The 20,499-nt window shown below is 35.2% G+C and overlaps 2 protein-coding genes and 2 pseudogenes across 3 annotated transcripts; 2 read left to right on the plus strand and 2 right to left on the minus strand.

Moving 5' to 3' along the window:
• Nucleotides 1–729: 729 nt before the first annotated feature.
• On the minus strand, nucleotides 730–5,315 carry LOC107667961 (arginine/serine-rich protein 1-like; annotated as a pseudogene).
• A 1,220-nt stretch (nucleotides 5,316–6,535) lies between these two features.
• LOC107667953 (microsomal glutathione S-transferase 3-like) lies at nucleotides 6,536–8,412 on the plus strand. The gene is made up of 4 exons (XM_016459682.1): nucleotides 6,536–6,788; nucleotides 6,922–7,044; nucleotides 7,826–7,898; nucleotides 8,013–8,412. The coding sequence occupies exons 1-4, from the start codon at nucleotides 6,663–6,665 to the stop codon at nucleotides 8,111–8,113; spliced, it is 423 nt and encodes a 140-aa protein (XP_016315168.1). The 5' UTR covers nucleotides 6,536–6,662; the 3' UTR covers nucleotides 8,114–8,412.
• Nucleotides 8,413–9,710: 1,298 nt separating this feature from the next.
• On the plus strand, nucleotides 9,711–15,891 carry LOC107667962 (transmembrane protein 50A-like). 2 transcript variants are annotated; one of them, XM_016459689.1, is made up of 7 exons: nucleotides 9,711–9,872; nucleotides 10,786–10,907; nucleotides 10,993–11,105; nucleotides 14,246–14,313; nucleotides 14,390–14,482; nucleotides 14,583–14,649; nucleotides 15,383–15,891. In XM_016459689.1, the coding sequence occupies exons 1-7, from the start codon at nucleotides 9,755–9,757 to the stop codon at nucleotides 15,426–15,428; spliced, it is 627 nt and encodes a 208-aa protein (XP_016315175.1). In that variant the 5' UTR covers nucleotides 9,711–9,754; the 3' UTR covers nucleotides 15,429–15,891. The 2 variants fall into 2 exon arrangements, with proteins under 2 accessions (XP_016315175.1, XP_016315174.1); XM_016459688.1 differs by having other exon boundaries at nucleotides 9,722–9,872; nucleotides 10,741–10,907.
• A 1,105-nt stretch (nucleotides 15,892–16,996) lies between these two features.
• LOC107667951 (ammonium transporter Rh type A-like) overlaps nucleotides 16,997–20,499 on the minus strand; it is a 20,662-nt pseudogene continuing 17,159 nt past the window's right edge.

Consider the following 20,499-nt stretch of genomic DNA (forward strand, 5'->3'; position numbering starts at 1 on the left):
CAAACATTTTTGAAAACGCCTGCCAGCGTGAAGATTTTCAAAAACTCCGGTTGCAGTGTTATCATGTAGACAGCGAAACTGGAGTTTTTGGCTTTGGCAAAGTTTTGGCTGTGGCTTGTGACGACGCTGTTATCTCCGCCTACTGGAAAATTTTTCAGGCTTCTGATTGGCCAACATGGCTTTACGGTTGAGATTATATAGCCACCTGTTGGCTTGGCATGTTCTTGACAGTGCTTCATAGCATGCTTTTTCAGTTGCATGGGGACGGAGATTTTTTTAAAAATGGAAGAAGGAAAACCTAAATACCCGTGTACGTGTGGACATGGCCTAATAACCAAACTAGAAAACTGATCAAGAGACTAAAACATCGCCACCTGTTGGTTTGGCATGCTCTTGCCAGTGCTTCATAGCATGCGTTTGCGTTTTCATGTGGACAGATTTTTTTTAAAACCGAAGAAGGAAAAAATCAGTTTATAAAAATACCTAATTATTAGATAACTGTGCAAAAGACAAGTAAGCATTCTGCTAATTCTGTAGCAGGTGACATTAATCTAGTGGTTTATCATCTGGTGAGAGCGTATTGATGTCAGATTAAATTGCATCCCCATCATTGTACACTTCGTAAGTGTTTAACTAAAGTTTAAACTAAATTCAAAATATTCATTTATAATAACCTCAGGAAATTTAATTAATATCATTTCTGAAAGAATAAAAAAAAAATACACACCAGCATTTTTATTTAGAAACATCCACTGTACAGCACAAAAACACCAAAAAGTACACAATATTTCCCACCTGTATGACATCCTCTTGCCTTCTTCCACAAAACCCACTTTATATCTGAAAGAAAATGTTTATGATGAATTCAGATGTTCCCTAACCACCCACCCCACCCAAGTGATCTCTACACAAACTATTTACACTATATACAGTCTTTTTACATCACTGTTGAATCTCAGTGTTAATTATTTCTTAGAAGAGGATCTGCTGATGGGGACCCACTGTCCATATGGCTTCCTGTCTGCTACGCTGTCGGCTCTTGATGTTACCTTACTGTCATGGAGCGTTGGGCTGTTTGATGGTTTGGCAATGGTATTCTGTCAGTATAAAGAGTTAAGATCAATTTTAATATTTCAGTATACTCTTACAGTCATCATAATTGAGTAAGGTCTCATGAACTTACGTTGATGTTGAAGGTAATTGGCTTTCTCTTGGGTGATGTTGGAGAAGTCTCTGCCTTGACATCATCATTGGCAACGTTTACCTAAAGACAGAGAAAAGTCTAATGAAATCGCTGTCTGTTTGATGTAAACCTAACTTCAGTAACACATGATTTTCAGTTCGAAGTGAGGATACCCTCAGTTCGGTGTTTAAGTCATGCAAAAGAAGCTAATTGAAGGGACTCTGACCTGTGTAATGTCAGTTGCTGTCAAATCAGTCTGACATAAAAAACACCATTTGGGTTTTACCCATTTACTTTTTTAATAGTACAAAAAGCAATTTTTACAAGCAAAAATAAAAATCTGTACACAAAGGCTTTGTTCACATGGCACCCAATCCCAATTTGTTTCTCAAATCAAGACAATCAATTTGAGACTGACTGTCTGCACTGTCATTTTAAACACAATAGCAACTCCTGAGGTATCACTATTTATAAATTCATGCATATGCAGTGTGTGAAATAGTTCACACTTCATATGAATCTAAATCATAGGAGTCCGAATAAGAAAAAAAAACAAAAAAAAGCAAATCAAACCAAAACGCAGTATTCAAATGCATGCGATTTTGCATTATATAAATTTTCCAAGTTCCAAAATTTTTGTATTTTTGTGAGAAAAGTCTTAAATGTCAGATATAAACAACTGTGATAAATTCAGAATATTGAAATAAAATGTCACAATTACCTTTAAATTCTTTAAACAGCTCTGAAATGGTGGGGGGAAAAAAGAAAATGGAAAAAGAAACAAGATAAAAAAAATTTTTAAAAATCATTTGGATTTTTGCTGCTTGTCCACAAAGCCCAAATGACTAATTTATGAAACATTGACGAGTATATGATGAGGTTTTCCAAACCCCCATCCATCATCGCAGAGTGAGCTCTCTCTAGTCTTCAAACATGCTGAACAGATGAAAACTCTGGTAAATGACAACGCATCCCAGTTCAACGATCAGCAAACACAAGTCATTTCCTGTAGTTCTAACAGCTGTAAAGATACACTACCATTCAAAAGTTTGGGGTTGGTATGATTTTTTTTTAAATGTCTCATATACTCACTAAAAATCCTTTATTTGATCAAAAACACAGTAAAAACAGTAATACTGTGAAATATTACAACTTAAAATAACTGTTTTCTACTTGAATATATTATAAATGTAATTTATTGCTGTGATGCAAAGCTGAATTTTCAGCATCATTACTCCAGTCTTCAGTGTACTCTAATATGCTGATTTGCTGCTCAAGAAACATTTATTATCAGTGTTAAACAATTGTGCTGCATAATATTTTTGTGGAAACCATGATACATTTTTTCAGGATTATTTGAATAGAAAGTTCAAAAGAACTGCATTTTTTTCAACATTATAAATGTCTTTACTGTCACTTTTGATCAATTCAATGTGTCCTTGTTGAAAGTATTGATTTCTTAAAAAAAAAATTCTACTGACCCCAAACCTTTCCGCATGTGCTGTTGTGTGGTGGCTGAAAATGTTGTGTGAGGTGAATCAGGCAAATGCATGTGGTCTGTTTTTGTTCGACACAAGGCTACCGCTGACATTGTACACAATTACTTAACCTTTGCAGTTGTGCACATAAGACTTAAAGCTGGTGTCATTCAAGTCATGTGACCTCCCCCTCTCTCCCTCTTTGTCCAAAGGGTGGAGGAGTTTCAGCTCTACAGGAACAGAAACGATACAAGAAAACAAAGCAATTGAAGCTAAATGCCGCTCCTCAATACAGTGAGGAATAATAGCCATGTGCTCATTCATTCACACGCATACACACACACTCTACAAAGTAGTACATACTCTTTAATGTGTACCATTACCTAATCCAGACAAGTGCTGTTCATCATTCCATTAAATCCATCAGGTAAAATCATTCATGTCTGAGGAGACAGATTACATGGTGACCCAGGTTGGGTAAGTACAGCGCGCAATCACATATTAAATAGATGCGTTTCAATGGGTTAGTCAATGTCCAGAGATCATAGATATAACTTGAAGAACAAATCAGAATACTGTCAACCACTCAGGACGTTCATGCAACATTACAGATGTCTGACAAACACTGGGTGTGTGTTAGTAACACATCTGTAGTCATATGTGTGAGGCTCACCTGTGTTGATGTCTTCTGTGATGCCGGGTCAGCGCTCACCCTTTCCTCTTTATCTGATGAAGATCTCCTCTTCTCCTCCTCCTCCAGCTCCTTCAGGCTAGCTGGCAGCTCTAAATTCTGCACAATTCTGAGCTGTGGTCACCATGAACTGCTCTGTATGAAAAAAAACTTGTCTTCCATTTAGCTGATACAATAATTAAAGCAAAGCTGATCTTACCCTCAAGGCTGAGGCGAACTGCAGAGCGTTCACGGCTGCGAGACCGGCTTCTGTAATCTCTGGAGCTCCTGGGTGAGCGGGAGAAACGGCACCGATACCTGCCCACGAACCTGCTTCCCCTCCAGTAGACCGGAGAGCGACTGCGAGAGCGGGACCAGGACGGAGAACGCCTGTAGCGTCTAGAGTAGCTGTAGGGGGATGGAGAGCGACTGCGGCGATAGTAGCGTCTGTGGTGGGAGGAAAGCTCAGTAGAAGGGCTGTAGGAGCGGGAGCGAGCCCGGTAGCGGCGAGGAGGAGAATGGTGTCTGTGACGGCAGCGTGAGCGGCCCGAGCAGCGTGGATGGGAGCGGGAACGTGAGCGAGAACGTGAGGAAGAGCCACTGTCGGAGGATGAGCTCCGTGACCTGCGGGAGGAGTGGCTTCCCCTGCTGCTGGAGTACGAGCTGTCGCTGCTGCTGCTGCTGTTGTGAGAGCGAGAGGAGCTGTGACCTGATGGAGCCTTCTGATCAAAGATGAGCTTCACACCCTCACTGAGACGTCCAGGGCTGGTCTCCTTCATAATCAAACCTACAAACACAAAGCATCAGACATTACTCATGAACTAACAGGTAAATCAATCAAGAAATTTGATTTAATATCTATATTCTGCAGGTTTTAACAGAGGCCAGGGGTTTGTTCATGTAGCATTCTCACCTAGTTTATATCATTTTTATTCCTAAAACCATGGTGATTTTTTTTCTTGGCTGTTGACAATAATTTGTGTTTTATGGAGTTATAAAAACAAATATTCAAAATAATAATAATATAATTCTAAACACGTCAGATTTTTTAAACCGAATTCTAAACACGTCAGATTTTTTAAACCGGCTTCATCCAATTTTCAGAAATTTATTTTCTGAGTTTTATGAGTCTTAAGTTTTGGAAATTTATTGAACTTTGTACATTTTCATATCAATATTTGTGTATTTAATCACCATTTTAGATAACTTGCAATACTAAACAATTGTCTTAATGTGCTATGATGAATAAACTTGGCATCAACGGAAATTGTTTTAATTTTAAAAACAAGGACATTAATTTATTGGTTGAATATTTAGTTTGTTATTCAAATCATAATGAGAGCCATATTTTCTAATGAAACTTTATAACAACAATAAAGATGGCAGTAATGAAAGACATTAAAGGAGAAAGTGCTGGAACTGTAACACAGTCTCCGCCCCTCCTGTCAATCAAATTACACAACAGACTCGAATCTAGAACATTCCGCAAGAAACACTATAATACTTAACCAACGTTATCATAACCTCACTATAACAGAATCCAAATATCACCATCCATATAGTAATAAATATATTCGGACATGGTGTTCGCCTTCCAGTATTTACTGTTAGTATCGCTAATTAAAATTAGTTTTATATTGCTAATTCAGCAAGGATTGTAGATATATAACAACGTAAAAGTGTTTACTTTAAACAACATTAAATATATAAATATTAGCTATAAACATTTAACTGTAACTTACCGTTAAATAGGTCTTGGTCCAACAGTAAGATGGCCGACTCTGAGGAAAACGCTCTATATCACGCGGTACTCCTCGAGCGAGCGAATTCAAAACAGAAACTATTTGAAATTCAACAACTGTCAAATAAGTGTGTGCTTATTCCAAAATAAAGTCCAAATTGAGGACACTTTCTTGAAACAAAACGTGTTTCTGAGAAGCAAACGCCGTCGATTTCTCTCTCGCGGTGAAGTGAAGCGGCTCTTTCTTGCGCAGCTTTTTAAATTTTTTTTAACCGAAATCCAGTGACGTGATAAATATTGTTACTTTGGGTGGAAGGGGGACATTTGTTATTATTTATTTATATTTTATTGTAGAAATACTGAAACTCCACATGACATAAAGCTGTAAAGATTTTGTTTTTAAAGCCTACCAGGGGTTTTCAAACTGGGGTCTGGGGACTTCCAGGGGGCCGCAAGGGAGTCTGTGAAAAGTTTTAGAAAATAAAATAAGTAAAAATAGGTTTACACTAATAATCTCATTATTTGGTGATTAATAAATAAAAATTAGATAAGTAAATAAATAAATAACATATAACAGTGTGCATAATATTACAAGTAAAAAAAAAAAGTAAAAATGTAACAATAGAAACTACATATTCCACATAGTTTTAAGTCATTTTGTTTTTAGTCATATTTTTTGTACAATAAACTATACACATGCCTTTTAAATTTTAGGATCCCATCTAAAAGATCAAAAATCTCCCTTAGAGGAGTTGACAGCTCTCTTGGTGAGTCGACTCTTCTGGAGCTTTATGGAATCCAGCATCGACTCTTTCCTCTATCGAGACGCAGCGCTGTAGAGTAGAGTAGAGTAGAGTAGAGTAGAGTAGAGTAGAGTGGAGTGGAGTGGAGGGGGGGGGGGGGGGGGGGGGGGGGGTGGGGGTTCTAGAAACTTCATCAACGTAACCGTATTATATGTAGGGCTACATATTTATGGTTTGATAGACATGATTTTTTATTTTTAAATCACTATATTTTAGCCGTGTTTATGTTAACTTTATGTTTATATTTTTACGTTATTTTAATAATAATAAAAAAAACAATATAAATCGACATCTACATGCTGAAGACTTGACTAAGTTAATAACTGGAAATACTGTCGTATATTTACTTCACATTTACATATTGTTTAATTTAGTTATATACTCCTGAGAACCATAAAAATGTTTTGTGAATTATTATTATTATTATTTTGTCATCATTACACTGGTTGGAGCATAAGAAACAAAAAAAAAAAACATTTTTGAAATACATATATTTTATTAATATTTTATTCTATGTCTTTTGTAGAGGACGCCAGGACAAAGTTATTCAAATAAATAAATAGCTTTATTCAATTGTTTAACACTAATAATCCCCCTCGAAGTACTGTCAAACAGTCTCTCGCGTTTTATCGCGAGGTTTTATCCGGGTCTCCTGTGTGTGAACTCGCCTTTAACACAAATAACTCACCGTGCGTGAGCTGCATGATTCAGCATTTCCACCCTTCAAATACAAGAAGAACGGCTCGTGCTTGATACAGAAAACGAATCCTGAACATTACATCTAAAAATGGCGGTCGAAAGCCTGCTTCCAGCCAACTTTGGCTATGCAATTTTTACGTATTTGTATAGTTTTGTGATGTTGATGTATCTCGGGGTCCAAGTTGGTGGTGCACGGAAGAAGTTTGGAGTAAAGGTATGATAAGGCTTCACATGCAGTGCATGTTGTGCCTGAAATGATACTGATGCATAGTAAACTTTGATTTCTTGTTTGCAACCAATGCATGATTTATTGGTTTAATGTATTTGCTCTCTTGTTTTGTGTATAGTATCCCACCATGTACAGTGATAAGGAGCAAGTGTTCAACTGCATTCAGAGAGCTCATCAGAACACACTGGAGGTGTATCCACAGTGGCTGGTGTTCCAGACTATTGCTGCATTAGAGTATCCTGTGAGTATCACAGTTGTGTGCAATAATTCAAAGACACTCATGCAACTGCTGCAAGTGGAATCTAGAATGCCGTGGAATACCCACAATTTGGATATCGTTTCAAACATTGTGGTCGGCATTCTGTCAAGATTTGGTCTAAATAAATCATGTTTTGTAGAAAGATTTATGTTTGTGTGTTTATTCAATTTATTTTAATTGCAATTCAGCACATTCTTCTTCCTGCTGTTCCATTTCAAAATCCATTTTAATGTGAAGGTAGGCAAATCCAGCTTATGAATTGAAATGGAGCCAGTTCTTAAATTCTGCCTAACCCTTCCTTATATACCTGTGCATTGCCGTACCCTAATTTGTACCATCTTCCATCATATTTAGTGGCCACTAGACATTTCTAATATATTTAGAAACATGACAAAAGCATTTATCACATTAAAGTGTTGGGCTTGTGGCAGTAATGTTGTTTGTTCAAACCTTACAACGGTTAATATTAAATAAAATCATTGTGCCTTTGATCAAAACAGTTGATCTTAATCATGGGTTTAGCAGAGGAAAGTCCTTGTAATGAGTGTTCTGTAAATCTCTGTTAAAAATGTTAATTCATTCTGGTGGTGGATGAGGAGATACCCCCTGACAATGTAAAGTGCTTTGAATGCCTAGAAAAGCGCTATATACATGTAATGAATTATAATTCTCTTTTTATGTGCCCTCCTTCTCTCATATGTACAGTACACCCTTTCACCCAGTTCACCTTTGTTTATCTGGCATTTTTTATCTCCCATATCAGATTGCTGCCTCTGTGTTAGGAGTCATCTGGGTTACAAGCAGGTTCTCTTATGCCTGGGGTTACTACAGTGGTGGTAAGTCTTTAAAATGCACATACAAAACAATGCATTTTCAATGTGTTTAGGTTGTTCTTTCAAACATTCATCTGAGTTTTAGCCTTCATCACCAGTGTTGTTTCTCTGTTTTAGATCCTGCTAAAAGGATGCGAGGTGCATACGGATACATCGGGCTGTTTGGAGTCATTCTGCTTTCCATCTCTGTTGCTCTTAAACTGCTTGGAGTGCTTTAAGGGAAAATACCACATAAAACCAAAACGTGGCACTTAATGTAGACTTCAGAACTTCCCTTTTTTACTCTCTTTTTTTTTTTATTACATTGCTCCATCCTGTAGCTTTTACATAGTATTAAATATTTCATCATTGCATGGTAGTGTTTATGTTCATGCGACCTTGGTTTGAGTTCAGCTTGTGTGGTTTCTGTTTGTGGACCACCTTCTGTACAGAGCATTTCAGGTGCAAAATAGTGATGTGGGCAACATATCAGATACTGTGCTGGTTTGATTAGGATGTATGGTCACCCTATGTTATTTCGTTAAATTCAGACAAATGATTAATAAAATGTCTGTTTACGATTCAAACAAACCATGTGTTAGTGCTTGAGTGCTTCAAACTAAGAAAATGCAGGGATCCTGCATACATTATACTCATAGTCATTTCTGAATGCCTTTTAAAGGAGATTACAAAGTTTAAAGGTCTTGTATATGTGAAAGTTACATTAATTACGTGATTCTGATCTCTCATATAATATGTAAAATGACATATGGCAGGGCTTTAGGACAACTGGAGCGTTAAATCATTTATAAACAGACCCTAGGGTGTTACTGTGATGCTATGGTGTTGTGGTTGGTTACACTGAAATTCTTTAGCACTGAAATTTCTAATCTTTCCATATGGCTCTTTATTGAGGGATAGTTAGACTGGACCCAAAAATGAAAATTCTGCCATCATTTACCCACCCTCCTGTTGTTCCAAACCTGTATCAATTTCTTTCTTCTGTTGAACACAAAATATATATATTTTTTAATAATGTGGGTAGCCTGGTAGCCATTGACTTCCATAGTATGGAAGAAAAAAAAAATACTATGGAAGTCAATGGCTACCAGTAACTGAGTAAATGATGACAAAATTTTCATTTTTGGGTGAATATCCCTTTAAGTGAAAATCACAATTTTGGGAGATTATTTGTTTTACATAAACATCTGAGAAAGTCTGATAGAATAGAAAAGTATTAATCAAGCAGTGCGGTACAAGCTATGTGGCCAGGTTTAATATTTAGGGGTTTTTATCAACACACAATGTATGAACAATAGTAATGCAAGCACCAAGAAACAAGTATAAAGCATTTACTAGTTTGAAAAGCTTAGGAGTCTTTATAGTCTTTTTTTAAAGACCTTAGCAGTTTTAGGAGCTCAGTTTTTCCAGGTTTGAAAATGGTTTAATTATAGTTATTACAAAATACAGTAGCCTATACAGACGCTTTTATGTTCTTTTCACTTTGTCTCATACAACAAGACATTGCAAGATATTTGTGCCTGTGTGCAAGATTGAGACATTTCACGTTATATTTTTTTTATTATAACATTTTTCTACTGTTATATTTTTGGTTTGCATGCCGTGTTTAGATGTACTTTTATGTTTTTGCTGTGTAAACCACCTTTGTAAATAGTAATTTTACCATACAGCTGATCACGTGATGCCAACAAAGGCGTCCATGAGGGCGACTCGTTCCATTTATTATAAAATGGCTTTTTCCTAAACTTATTCAATCTAGAATTTCTCTTATCCCGTACTTTTATCAGACGTGCTGTTAATTTATCTATGTGCTTAACCTTTAGTGAGTGCACATTTTGGTTGATAGGTGTACTCGGCGAATGGCGACTGATGCAGAGCGCACTGCGCATGCGCGACTCAGCCACTGTTTGAGGCGGAAGACTGCGGAGTGTTTCTCCACTTACTGCGAACCACGAGAAAAACTCAAGAAAAGTGCAGGTAACACATCACTGTGCTATAAAGTACGAGTCCCAGTGATCATTCATTAGATATTCTCCGTTATTGTGCTTTTATTTACCCGCCATGCGTTATAGAAACAGTGATGTAGCAAATTTGGGTTAGAAATCAGCCGGACATGAGAGATCAAATATGTTTACAGCATTAAAGCTCGACGTTTTCGCCCGATATTCAGCGGAAACGTAGTTTTGAACTGTTATGTTAAAGATCTCTTATGTTAATATTCAGATGTTGGTCGCAAAAATGACAGATGGAAATCCTTTTGTTTGTTATTAGTGTTTGGTTCAGGATGATCATGTGTGCTCTTCGTGTGCGCAGTGATGCTGCGCCGTTCTTGCGCAGTAACAGTTACTGTTTGTGTACATGATTGCTGCTCAAATAATTTGTGAACTAATTTTTCCTCATATGTTATATATATTTATATATGCATTTTCAGCAGCCATTATTTAAGTCTTCAGAGTGACTTGCTTGATCTTTTAGAAATAATTCCAGTATGTTGATTTGGTGCTCAATTATTAACTTGTTTCTTATTATCAATTAATTTGTTCTAATTATCAATGCTTTTTTTTCCCCCCACTAAATATTTTTGTTTAAATTAATTTTTTTCTGGTTTCTTTGATGAATACAAAGTTCAAAAGAACAGCATTTACTTGAGATATAAATCTTTTGTAACGTTATAAACGTATTCACTGTCACCTTTGATCAATTTAACACATCCTTGTTGAATAAAAGTATTAATTTCTATTAAAAAACTTTGCTAAAGCTCTTATCTAAAGCTGTTCACTTTAGATAAAAAGCATAAGCTAAGTAGTCCTGTTCATTATGCAATATGAATACGTCTCTTTATTAGGAAAACCAGCAGAACGTCTCAAAAGAAGCATATATTTCTCTGAAGGATCGGGTCAGATCAGAAGCATGTCAGGGTTTCTGGACGGGATCAGATGTGGCGATTGTGAGTGTAATGTGGACTGGGGTGAGAAGAGAAACACCCTCGCCTCCATCGCAGCTGGAGTTCTGGTACGTCAATAAATCTTGTGTTCTCTAAAATATCCAGTGATTTCTGAACTAATGATCTTTCTTCTCACACTGTACACACGTGCAGTTTTTCACAGGCTGGTGGATCATCATCGATGCGGCAATAATGTACCCTAAAGAGGAACAGTTCCACCACGCATTTCATACCTGTGGGGTTATAGCGACTATAGCCTTCCTCATGTGAGTTACACCTGTAGAGATTCTCCGTTCCCACTGGCGCTTCCTCAAATGAGGAGAACAAAGACTTTGTTCCTATTGAGTCCGGCCAGACACACATAATTTGATCCGTCCCAGATCTTACTTCCTGTTGTTAAGCACTGATTTAACTACAGGGTTGTGCAGTGAGTGCTGTCACAATGACACCATTGTTAAACCGCCCGTGGAGTTTCACTATTTGTGGATTTGAATCAGAGTTATTATAGTTAAGTAAAACTAAACCATAACTGAAACAAAATATAAAAAAATAAAGAAATAAGTAAAGTATATCAGCTAGTTGCCAAGGAAACATTTATAATTTTCATTTAGTTTAATTTGATGTAGTAATATAACAAAAATTGAAATTAAATGTTAATAAAAACTGTCAAATGTTTTTGTCATCAAAATGACAAAAGCACAACAAAATTGCAAAAAAATTTACTAAAAAATAAAAACGGAGAATTTAAAACTAAAAACAAATTTAAAATGTAAAAAAAGACTACACTGATTTAACTACAGGGTTGTGCAGTTAGTGCTGTCACAATGACACCATTGTTAAACCGCCCGTGGAGTTTCACTATTTGTGGATTTGAATCAGGGTTATTATAGTTAAGTAAAACTAAACCATAACTGAAACAAAATATAAAAAAATAAAGAAATAAGTAAAGTATATCAGCTAGTTGCCAAGGAAACATTTATAATTTTCATTTAGTTTAATTTGATGTAGTAATATAACAAAAATTGAAATTAAATGTTAATAAAAACTGTCAAATGTTTTTGTCATCAAAATGACAAAAGCACAACAAAATTGCAAAAAAATTTACTAAAAAATAAAAACGGAGAATTTAAAACTAAAAACAAATTTAAAATGTAAAAAAAGACTACACTGTAAAGCTGAATAAGTTGTCAAAACTTTTAAAAAAAAAAAATTTTTTAAATGTAATTTCTTTATTTAATTTACATTAAAGGGGTCATATGATGCGATTTCAATTTTTCCTTTCTCTTTGGAGTGTTACAAGTGTTACAAGATAAAGAAGATCTGTAAAGTTGCAAAGACTAAAGTCTCAAATCCAAAGAGATATTCTTTATAAAAGTTAAGACAATGCACTGGGTCAGCTGGCCAATCAGAGCAGACTACGCTTGGCAAAGGAGGGGGCTTTGTTGAAAACGACGCGTTTGAGAGAGGCGGGGCATAGAGGACCTACAATAATGTACAGTATTTGAAAAATAATGTGTTTTTTGAACATTAAAGCATGTCAACATATTGACATCATCATATGACCCCTTTAAAACATTTTTAAGTTAATAAATTCAAAATTTAAGTAAGCAGAACTGGCAGATTTTTATTTTTGTGCCCATAAATGTTAAGTGCTCCTAACTTGAAATATTTGAGTAAGCTAACTCATACATTTAACTTAACTCTTTCCCCGCCAAACACAGAATTTTCCGGGTTTCAGCGTTCTCGCTCTTATACGCTCGGGGGCGCTATTACGCATCTCCTGAATGAGTAGAATGTGCCGATCAAAAACACCTGCTAGGAAAATGCAGAAACGAGCAATCTCGTATGTATGCATATGCATATGAAATACAATGCGATCATCAACAATAGACAGCATATAAATGAAAACTGCCTAATGTTACAGAGTGAAATGTCGATCCCGGAAGTGGCAAAGGACTGTGAAGCTTTGGGGGTGTTGATGGAAGTGATCTACTGCATCTACAGTGCCTTGATCATCGAACTGAATATGATCCAGATGAAGTATTTGATAAAAATGTGATATTCTCAGCTTTTTGCTCAAAATGTTGCTTTTTTAAAAATAAAACTTACCTACATTGAAGTGTTCATAAAAAAGAAAGCTTGAAGCTTTTTAAGTAGAGGCTCTGATCTTTATTTTGGTGTATTGCATGTTCAGATATTCATACAACAAAATATTTTGGGGGCCATGAAATTTTAGTGAAAATCATCAAAAATGCTGGCAGTGTCTGGCAACTTTTTTCAAAAACGCTGGCGGTGAAAGAGTTAAAATGATCATGTAATCTCAATTTAAATATTTTTAGTATTGGAAACTTAGCTTGCTATAGCTAGCTAATTCAGTAAATGCTAATTGGTAACTGCTTTGATAAGCATAGTAATTGCTGAATGAGTAAGGCAATATAGAACTGGAAGTGATCTACTGCATCTACAGTGCCTTGATCATCAAACTGAATATGATCCAGATGAAGTATTTGATAAAAATGTGATTTTCTCAGCTTTTTGCTCAAAATGTTGCTTTTTTAAAAATAAAACTTACCTACATTGAAGTGTTCATAAAAAAGAAAGCTTGAAGCTTTTTAAGTAGAGGCTCTGATCTTTATTTTGGTGTATTGCATGTTCAGATATTCATACAACAAAATATTTTGGGGGCCATGAAATTTTAGTGAAAATCATCAAAAATGCTGGCAGTGTCTGGCAACTTTTTTCAAAAACGCTGGCGGTGAAAGAGTTAAAATGATCATGTAATCTCAATTTAAATATTTTTAGTATTGGAAACTTAGCTTGCTATAGCTAGCTAATTCAGTAAATGCTAATTGGTAACTGCTTTGATAAGCATAGTAATTGCTGAATGAGTAAGGCAATATAGAACATTTAACATAATTCTGTTCTGAAATCAAAGCTCATGCTCTACTCATCACAATGAGAAACCCAACATAACAGAAACTCTTCTAAATTAGCATAGCAAAACATTAAACAATACCAAATCTCCCAGTTAACATTAACCTTGCACAAAAACATTATATAACACTTAACTTTTTTTTAAGAGCATTTAAGTCCCTTTCAAGTGCCAAAGCATACTGGAAAATAGAAAACCCAGCCAGTTTAAGTTGAAATTAAGTTTGTCTAAATTTAAAGAAACAAGCTCATTAAACTCAACAATGAAACAAGTATTCAGATTACTTAAAATGTGTCCGTTTCATGAACTTGAATAAAAAAGAAAGTTCTAAATACTCATAAAAGTTAATTGGATTGAACTAATGTGTTTAATTGAAGTTCGCCCTACTCAAACCATTTAATTATATTGAACATTAAGGGTTACAGTGTACAATAAAATCTCAGTGATACTAAAATAAGACTGATTTGAATGCAGGATCAATGCGGTGTCAAATGGCCAGGTGAGGGGCGACAGCTACAGCGATGGCTGCTTGGGACAGACAGGTACGTGCTGCAGGCGTTTTTTTCTTTCTTTCAAGAGACAGCATTAAATGTGCTTTTAATGTGTGTTTTTGTGTAGGTGCCAGAGTTTGGCTCTTCATCGGGTTCATGTTGGCGTTCGGGTCTCTCATCGCCTCTATGTGGATTCTGTTCGGTGGTTTTGTTGTGACTGGTGAGAGAATAAGACTGATTTAGCCTTTTATAGAAAAAGATCATTCATGTTTCTATCAGTATACATTTGCTCATTATGTTTTTTTATTATGGATGAACAGACAAAAAGGATCTGTCCGTGTATCCTGGTATTGCAGTTTTCTTCCAAAATGCATTCATCTTCTTTGGGTAAGTTTGGAAATACAGTAAAAACAGTAATATTGGGAAATATTATTACTATTTAAAAGAACTGTTTTAAAATTTAATATATTGTAAAAAGTAGTTTATTCCTGTGATGCAAAGCTGAATGTTCATCATCATTACTCCAGTCTTCAGTGTCACATGATCCTTCAGAAATCTCGAGAGACATTTCTGATTATCAGTGTTGAGAACAGTTACTGCTTAATATTTTTGTTAAAACCGTAATACGTTTTTTTTTTCACGGTTCTTTGTCTAAAGTTGAAAAAAGAACAGAATTTATTTGAAATATTTTTTGTAACATAAATGTCTTTTCTGTCACTTTTAATAAATTGAATGCATCCTTGCTGAATAAAAGTTTTTGTATTAATCTTGGAAATAGGGAATTTTAACTAATTCATATTGAAATTAATGGAGAATGAAAAATACAATTTTTGCTATTGATGCTAAATGAATAATCATTAAAATAGTTATAGTTTATTAAAAGTCCCAATAATGGGAATTAAAATAATTTTGAATGTATCATGAATAAATAATTATTGCTCAGTCTGTAATTACCTGCATTAGTGGTCTGAGATTGAGTTTTATTTGTGGTCTGAGATTTTGAGTATTTATTTATAATAAATTGCTTAGCAAATTCTGATTTTATATATATATTTTATATATAAGTGAAACTATGATATTTTGATAGAGTTCTAATTTTGATTCTCCTTCTCTCTTGCAGTGGTCTGGTGTTCAAGTTTGGCCGAACTGAGGACCTCTGGCAGTAAAGATCCATTTCCTTCAATCAAATCCCACAGTCCATCAACACACAATTCCTCTGTACTTATTGCTGCTTATTTGCACTCTACATTTCTTTCTCATTTCTTTTCCAACTCCTCGGCTGACTTCAGTTTTTAAATATGTTCCTTCTTCCTTTCTTTGTCTTGTTTCCTGTGTGGCCACAGTGGGCGCCCACAGCGAGAGAAATGCGAATCAAATCCAGACTCTGCAGTCAAAATGGACACATTTAGACCTCATCCTGTGTGTATAATAAAAATGACTTGTATACAATGGAATTACAATGACAAGATTGCATAATAGTGACTTTCAGATTGGAAGTGCACAACCAATATCTTCAGCCTTCAGAAAAGCATTATTGAAATGTTTGTTTTTGTTTGTTGAAATCTTTAATAACCAAAATGAGTATGACTGGCTTTCAGTCCTTCAGCTTCACTGTGTTTCTACATTCAATGTTGTCATTTCAATAAAAGTCTTTTCTTTTTTTTTTACATAGGCCACCGAATTTGTTCTTTCAGAACACTTTCATTCATAATCTCTTGAAATTTTGCGCAGTGTTTAGATTTCAGAACACACTGCTGTATAATTGCGCCACAACCTTCAGTCAGCGCTTTATTCTACGTCTTACTTTTGGAAGATTTTGATATATTGTTATTTGGGTTCCCACACTTTTTTTCCCAGTCATTCAGTTTTTTTAATTAAAAAAAAATATTTTACACGAACTGCACTGAGCAAAAGCAGTTTTTTTTAGAGCCGAGCATAAGTAGAAACGTGTATTCACTGTCAATATTTTGAATTTCTGTGCAACTAGTAAAACCAAACAGCATATTTCTCAGGTTTTCTTGACTGTGGGAAGCCTGGTTATATATTTTGTGTTCTGGAGCTTTAAGTTCACTCTCTGTGTATGTTTGGGCATGTGGGAGTTGTATAAAAATGTTAAATGTTTTTAAAAAGCACAATTTCTTATTATTTCAATGGGTGAATAAGGTGAGACGTGAGTCTGTCAACTAACAAATGAGAGATTCTCTGATTTCTACATGCTAAAAGAATGTAACATTTTAATGTAATCCATGTCTCTCTTTCTGACAAAAAGTAGCTGAACTTCTTCCAACTGTGGGTTTAAATGAATAAAACTATTGTGAATATGTACAGAACCAGTGTTTTTTTTTTTTTTCTTTTAGAAAGTGCAATCTTTTACTATATTCAAATGCAGATGAATAACATGGGTTTGTGGATTATAGTCAGTGCACTGTGCACCAGAAGGTTATTTTTATATATTGCATTAGGTGGTGGTGTGGTGTATCAGTTTGTCATTGTCAGCCTGAAACAAACTCTTCCATTTGTCTTGCTTCCACTAAAGTAATTTAATCCAGCCTTAACTTCCAGGGGCTTGGAAATTTCTTTGGTGGTGTTTTGTATGATTAGAAAGCACAATGCTTTCCATTCAAGGACATCTTATCTTGTAAATTGTTTACTTTGCAATGTCTAACCTCTCAAACACACACACACACACAGATATATTTTGTGCTAACTGCATTCATGCATATCTGGAGTCCTCTTATAAATTTGTCCATAAGTTCTTAATTTCTGTACAACCAAATTTGGAAACTACAAGAGAAACAAATACATAATTAGCAATCATAGACATGTTTGTAAATGTAATTAGGTTTAATGTCATTAATTCTACTTTTAAATTATAAAAGATAAATGCAAACACTGCAAGGTTAAGGAGTGGTGTTAAGTCATTGTAGACAACATATTTAGAGTGATGCAAATGAACAAAACCCTTCAACTCCCAGAATGCCTGGTCATCAAAGCACTTCCTGTCCAGCTGGGGTCTCCAGATACTCCATTTCAGGAAAAGTCCTGCAAATTTTAATTGTAGTTGTATGTTTAGTTTGCCTCATTGAACCAAAACACAAAACTAATTGGTCACGCAAGCATTTAAAAAAAAAAAAAAAGAATCAGAAGTCAAATCAAAAATTCATAACACAATAAACAGAAGCAAATGAAACATATTAATTCTAATGATCTTTAGTGTGACTGTATCAGTGTTGTTGTACCTGTAGCTGTGCCCATCACCAGACTCATACACGCCTTTATGAGGAGAACACAGATATGATACACAGCGATCTGCACCGCTCTGAGAACTCAGATACAACACAGTCAACATTAAAGGGAAAGTTCACCCAAAAATGAACATTTGCTAACAATGTACTCACCCTCAGGCCATCCAAGAAGCAGATTAGTTTGTTTCTTCATCAGAACAGATTTGAAGAAATGTAACATTCCATCACTTGCTCACCAATGTATCCTCTGCAGTGAAAGGGTGCCGTCAGAATGAGAGTCCAAACATGAGTCCAGTCCATCAATTAATGTCTTGTGAAATAGAAAGTTGTGTATTTGTAAGAAACAAATCCATCATTAAGGCATTTTAACAGTTGTTTCTGGCCAAAATACAAATCCACAATCCATAATAAAGCTTCCTCCAGTGAAAAAGTCCATCCCTTGTTGTCCTCTCACATCAAAATCCATCAACAAATTTCTTCAGAAAGGTTTTGAACTGTATCTGTGCATATTTCTCTCTTGATTCAGACGAGACGACTTTTTCACTGTAGAAAGCAAAATGATGGATTATGGAATGTTTATTTGTATAGCACATTTAAAAACAACTTAGGTTGGCCAAAGTGCTTTCCAATAAGACAACATATACTGTAGAGAGGGGGGAAAAAGTCACTATTTTAGCTGGAACCAATGGTTTTAAGTTACAAAACGTCTTAATGAGACAGCTTTTCACTTCACAAGACAATAACTGATGGACTGGATTACTTGTGGATTATTGTGATGTTTTTATCAGATGTTTGGACTCTCACTCTGATGGCACCCATTCACTACAGAGGATCCATTGATGAGCAAGGGATGTAATGCTGAATTTCTCCAAATCTGCTCCAATGAAAGAAACTTATCTTGAATGGCCTGAGGGCTTTCAGAAAATTTCCATTTTGGGGTTATTCTTTTAAAGGTGATTTAAGTGATTTTAGCCTCAATGATAGCACCATACTCTCTCAGCATGGCGTTCCTGACTGTAATGATTTCATAGATGAAACTCCATTTTTGTTAGCTTTGATGATAATAAAATTCTGCCATGCAAAGACTATCATTTTGGATTTCTTTAATAAATATATTTGGCATTCAACTTGTCTTTCTCTGAGAAAGTTTCTCCATATTGAACAGAGACTGGTGCATTTTTGCTCTCACAAAAGTTCAGACTGTTCTGAACAGGTTTTAAAAGAGGACAGAACAAAATATAACAGTTTTAATATTGTTGTCATACTTTGTACTCCAGTGAATATTTCTCAATGTGGGTATATTTTTGGAAGTCAATATCTGTATAGACACATACCATAAAGTTTTGGCTACAAAAGGGGTATTGAACATTTCCACCATTATTGACCAGAAAAAAAAGAGATCCCCATCTCCCCGTCCTCATGAAAATTCAAGAGAGTATTTTGATTGGCATTTGGTCAGCAGCGACCCAGGTATAGTGCTTGTGAGAGCTCCTGACAGATGTTTGTGTTCAAGCTTTCTCTGATAATAGGGCAACAAATAAATGAATGTTTTGAAATGAATGCAGCAAATCAGAGAAGCAAAGTAGGCTACTACAAACAACTCAAGTCTAAGGCTGCAGCAATTATACTATTTTAATGAATACCTGCGGGAGTTTTAAAATGGAACATTTATCTTTGAAGATACAGAATCACACGGTGTTAAACTCTTACCAATTCATAGATAGTGAAAATATATTAAAGTCTTATGTGAAGAATCATTAGCTGTCTACCTTATTGTTGCAATGGATTTTTTGCAGTCACAGCTATAGAATTCTACGACGGCGTTTTACGCTCTAAAAAATGCTGGGTTAAATATAACCCAGCACTGGGTTAAAAAGGGACAACCCAGCAGTTTTTAGAGTGTAGTGCCACGTTAAAAAAAGATTAATTCATTAATCTCTAAGATTACGAGAATGAAGTCGAAATGTTTCGAGAATGAAGTCGAAATGTTTCGAGAATTAAGATTAAAGTTATAATATTTTGAGAATATATTCTAGCTTTTTGCACATGCAAATGGACCGGATTGGGAGCACCGGGAGATATTCCAAAGTCTCAGCTTTCAAAATCTGTCAGTTTTATAGCAAAATACAAACAATATATTACAATAATGTGTTTTTTTTCCCCACGCTCTTTAATGTGGTGTGACAGATCGCTGTATTCACTTCAGTTTAAGCGGCATGTGAGTCTTTTCGATTACAATAATGAGACATTATTTTCATTATAAATTAAGCTATGCTGTTTTTTTCATGCCTTCTGATGTTCCTTCACTTTTATATCTTGCTATAAACTTGAAATAAAGAGGAAAAACACATTTATAATTTGTATTTCGTGATAAAACTGACAGAATTAGAAAGCTGAGCTGTGTTATATTAAAAGCAACAAAGCACAAAATTATTGTGATTACTGTGTGGCTGGCGTGTTACAAATAATGAATGGAAGACGTTAAATATTATGTCCAACCATTTACTGTATTATACCATGAATAAAACAGCTTGTGAATAGTCACTTACATGTTATAGCCTACAGGCTACCTCAGAAAAGAAAACAATATAACTTATGTTAACGAGTTGGAGCCCACTTCAACTTTTAGAATTTTTATTAATTAAATAGGCTACATGTGAGGAATACAAGTTTGGACGCCACAGACGTTTTTTTGCGGAGTAGGTGGTGGAATTTTCACAAATTTGGAATTTTGGAATTTTCACAAAGAAAACAGTATATTTAAATGAATTGGTTCACATAAATACAGCGATCTGATCATTAAAGCGCTTGAAAACACATTATTGTAAGACACATAATTTGTGTTTCGCTATAAAACTGATTTTGAAAGCTGAGACTTATATTAAAAGTAGGCCTACCAAAAGCACAAAGCTTATTACTATTGGGTGGCTGGCACACTACAAATAACGAATGCAATGGAAGACATGAAATATTATTTCCAAGCATACTGTCC

This window comes from Sinocyclocheilus anshuiensis, unplaced genomic scaffold (assembly GCF_001515605.1).
Source record: "Sinocyclocheilus anshuiensis isolate Anshui unplaced genomic scaffold, SAMN03320099.WGS_v1.1 scaffold2229, whole genome shotgun sequence".
Lineage (NCBI taxonomy): Eukaryota > Metazoa > Chordata > Actinopteri > Cypriniformes > Cyprinidae > Sinocyclocheilus > Sinocyclocheilus anshuiensis.

Excerpts from the sequence above, each read along its gene's own strand:
- LOC107667953 (XM_016459682.1), top strand. The coding sequence starts at position 6,663 with ATGGCGGTCGAAAGCCTGCTTCCAGCCAACTTTGGCTATGCAATTTTT. Across the intron at positions 6,789-6,921 it reads GGAAGAAGTTTGGAGTAAAG|TATCCCACCATGTACAGTGA; the intron begins GTATGATAAGGC and ends TTTTGTGTATAG. Across the intron at positions 7,899-8,012 it reads CTGGGGTTACTACAGTGGTG|ATCCTGCTAAAAGGATGCGA; the intron begins GTAAGTCTTTAA and ends TCTCTGTTTTAG.
- LOC107667962 (XM_016459688.1), top strand. The coding sequence starts at position 9,755 with ATGGCGACTGATGCAGAGCGCACTGCGCATGCGCGACTCAGCCACTGT. Across the intron at positions 14,314-14,389 it reads TGGCTGCTTGGGACAGACAG|GTGCCAGAGTTTGGCTCTTC; the intron begins GTACGTGCTGCA and ends GTTTTTGTGTAG. Across the intron at positions 14,650-15,382 it reads AATGCATTCATCTTCTTTGG|TGGTCTGGTGTTCAAGTTTG; the intron begins GTAAGTTTGGAA and ends TCTCTCTTGCAG.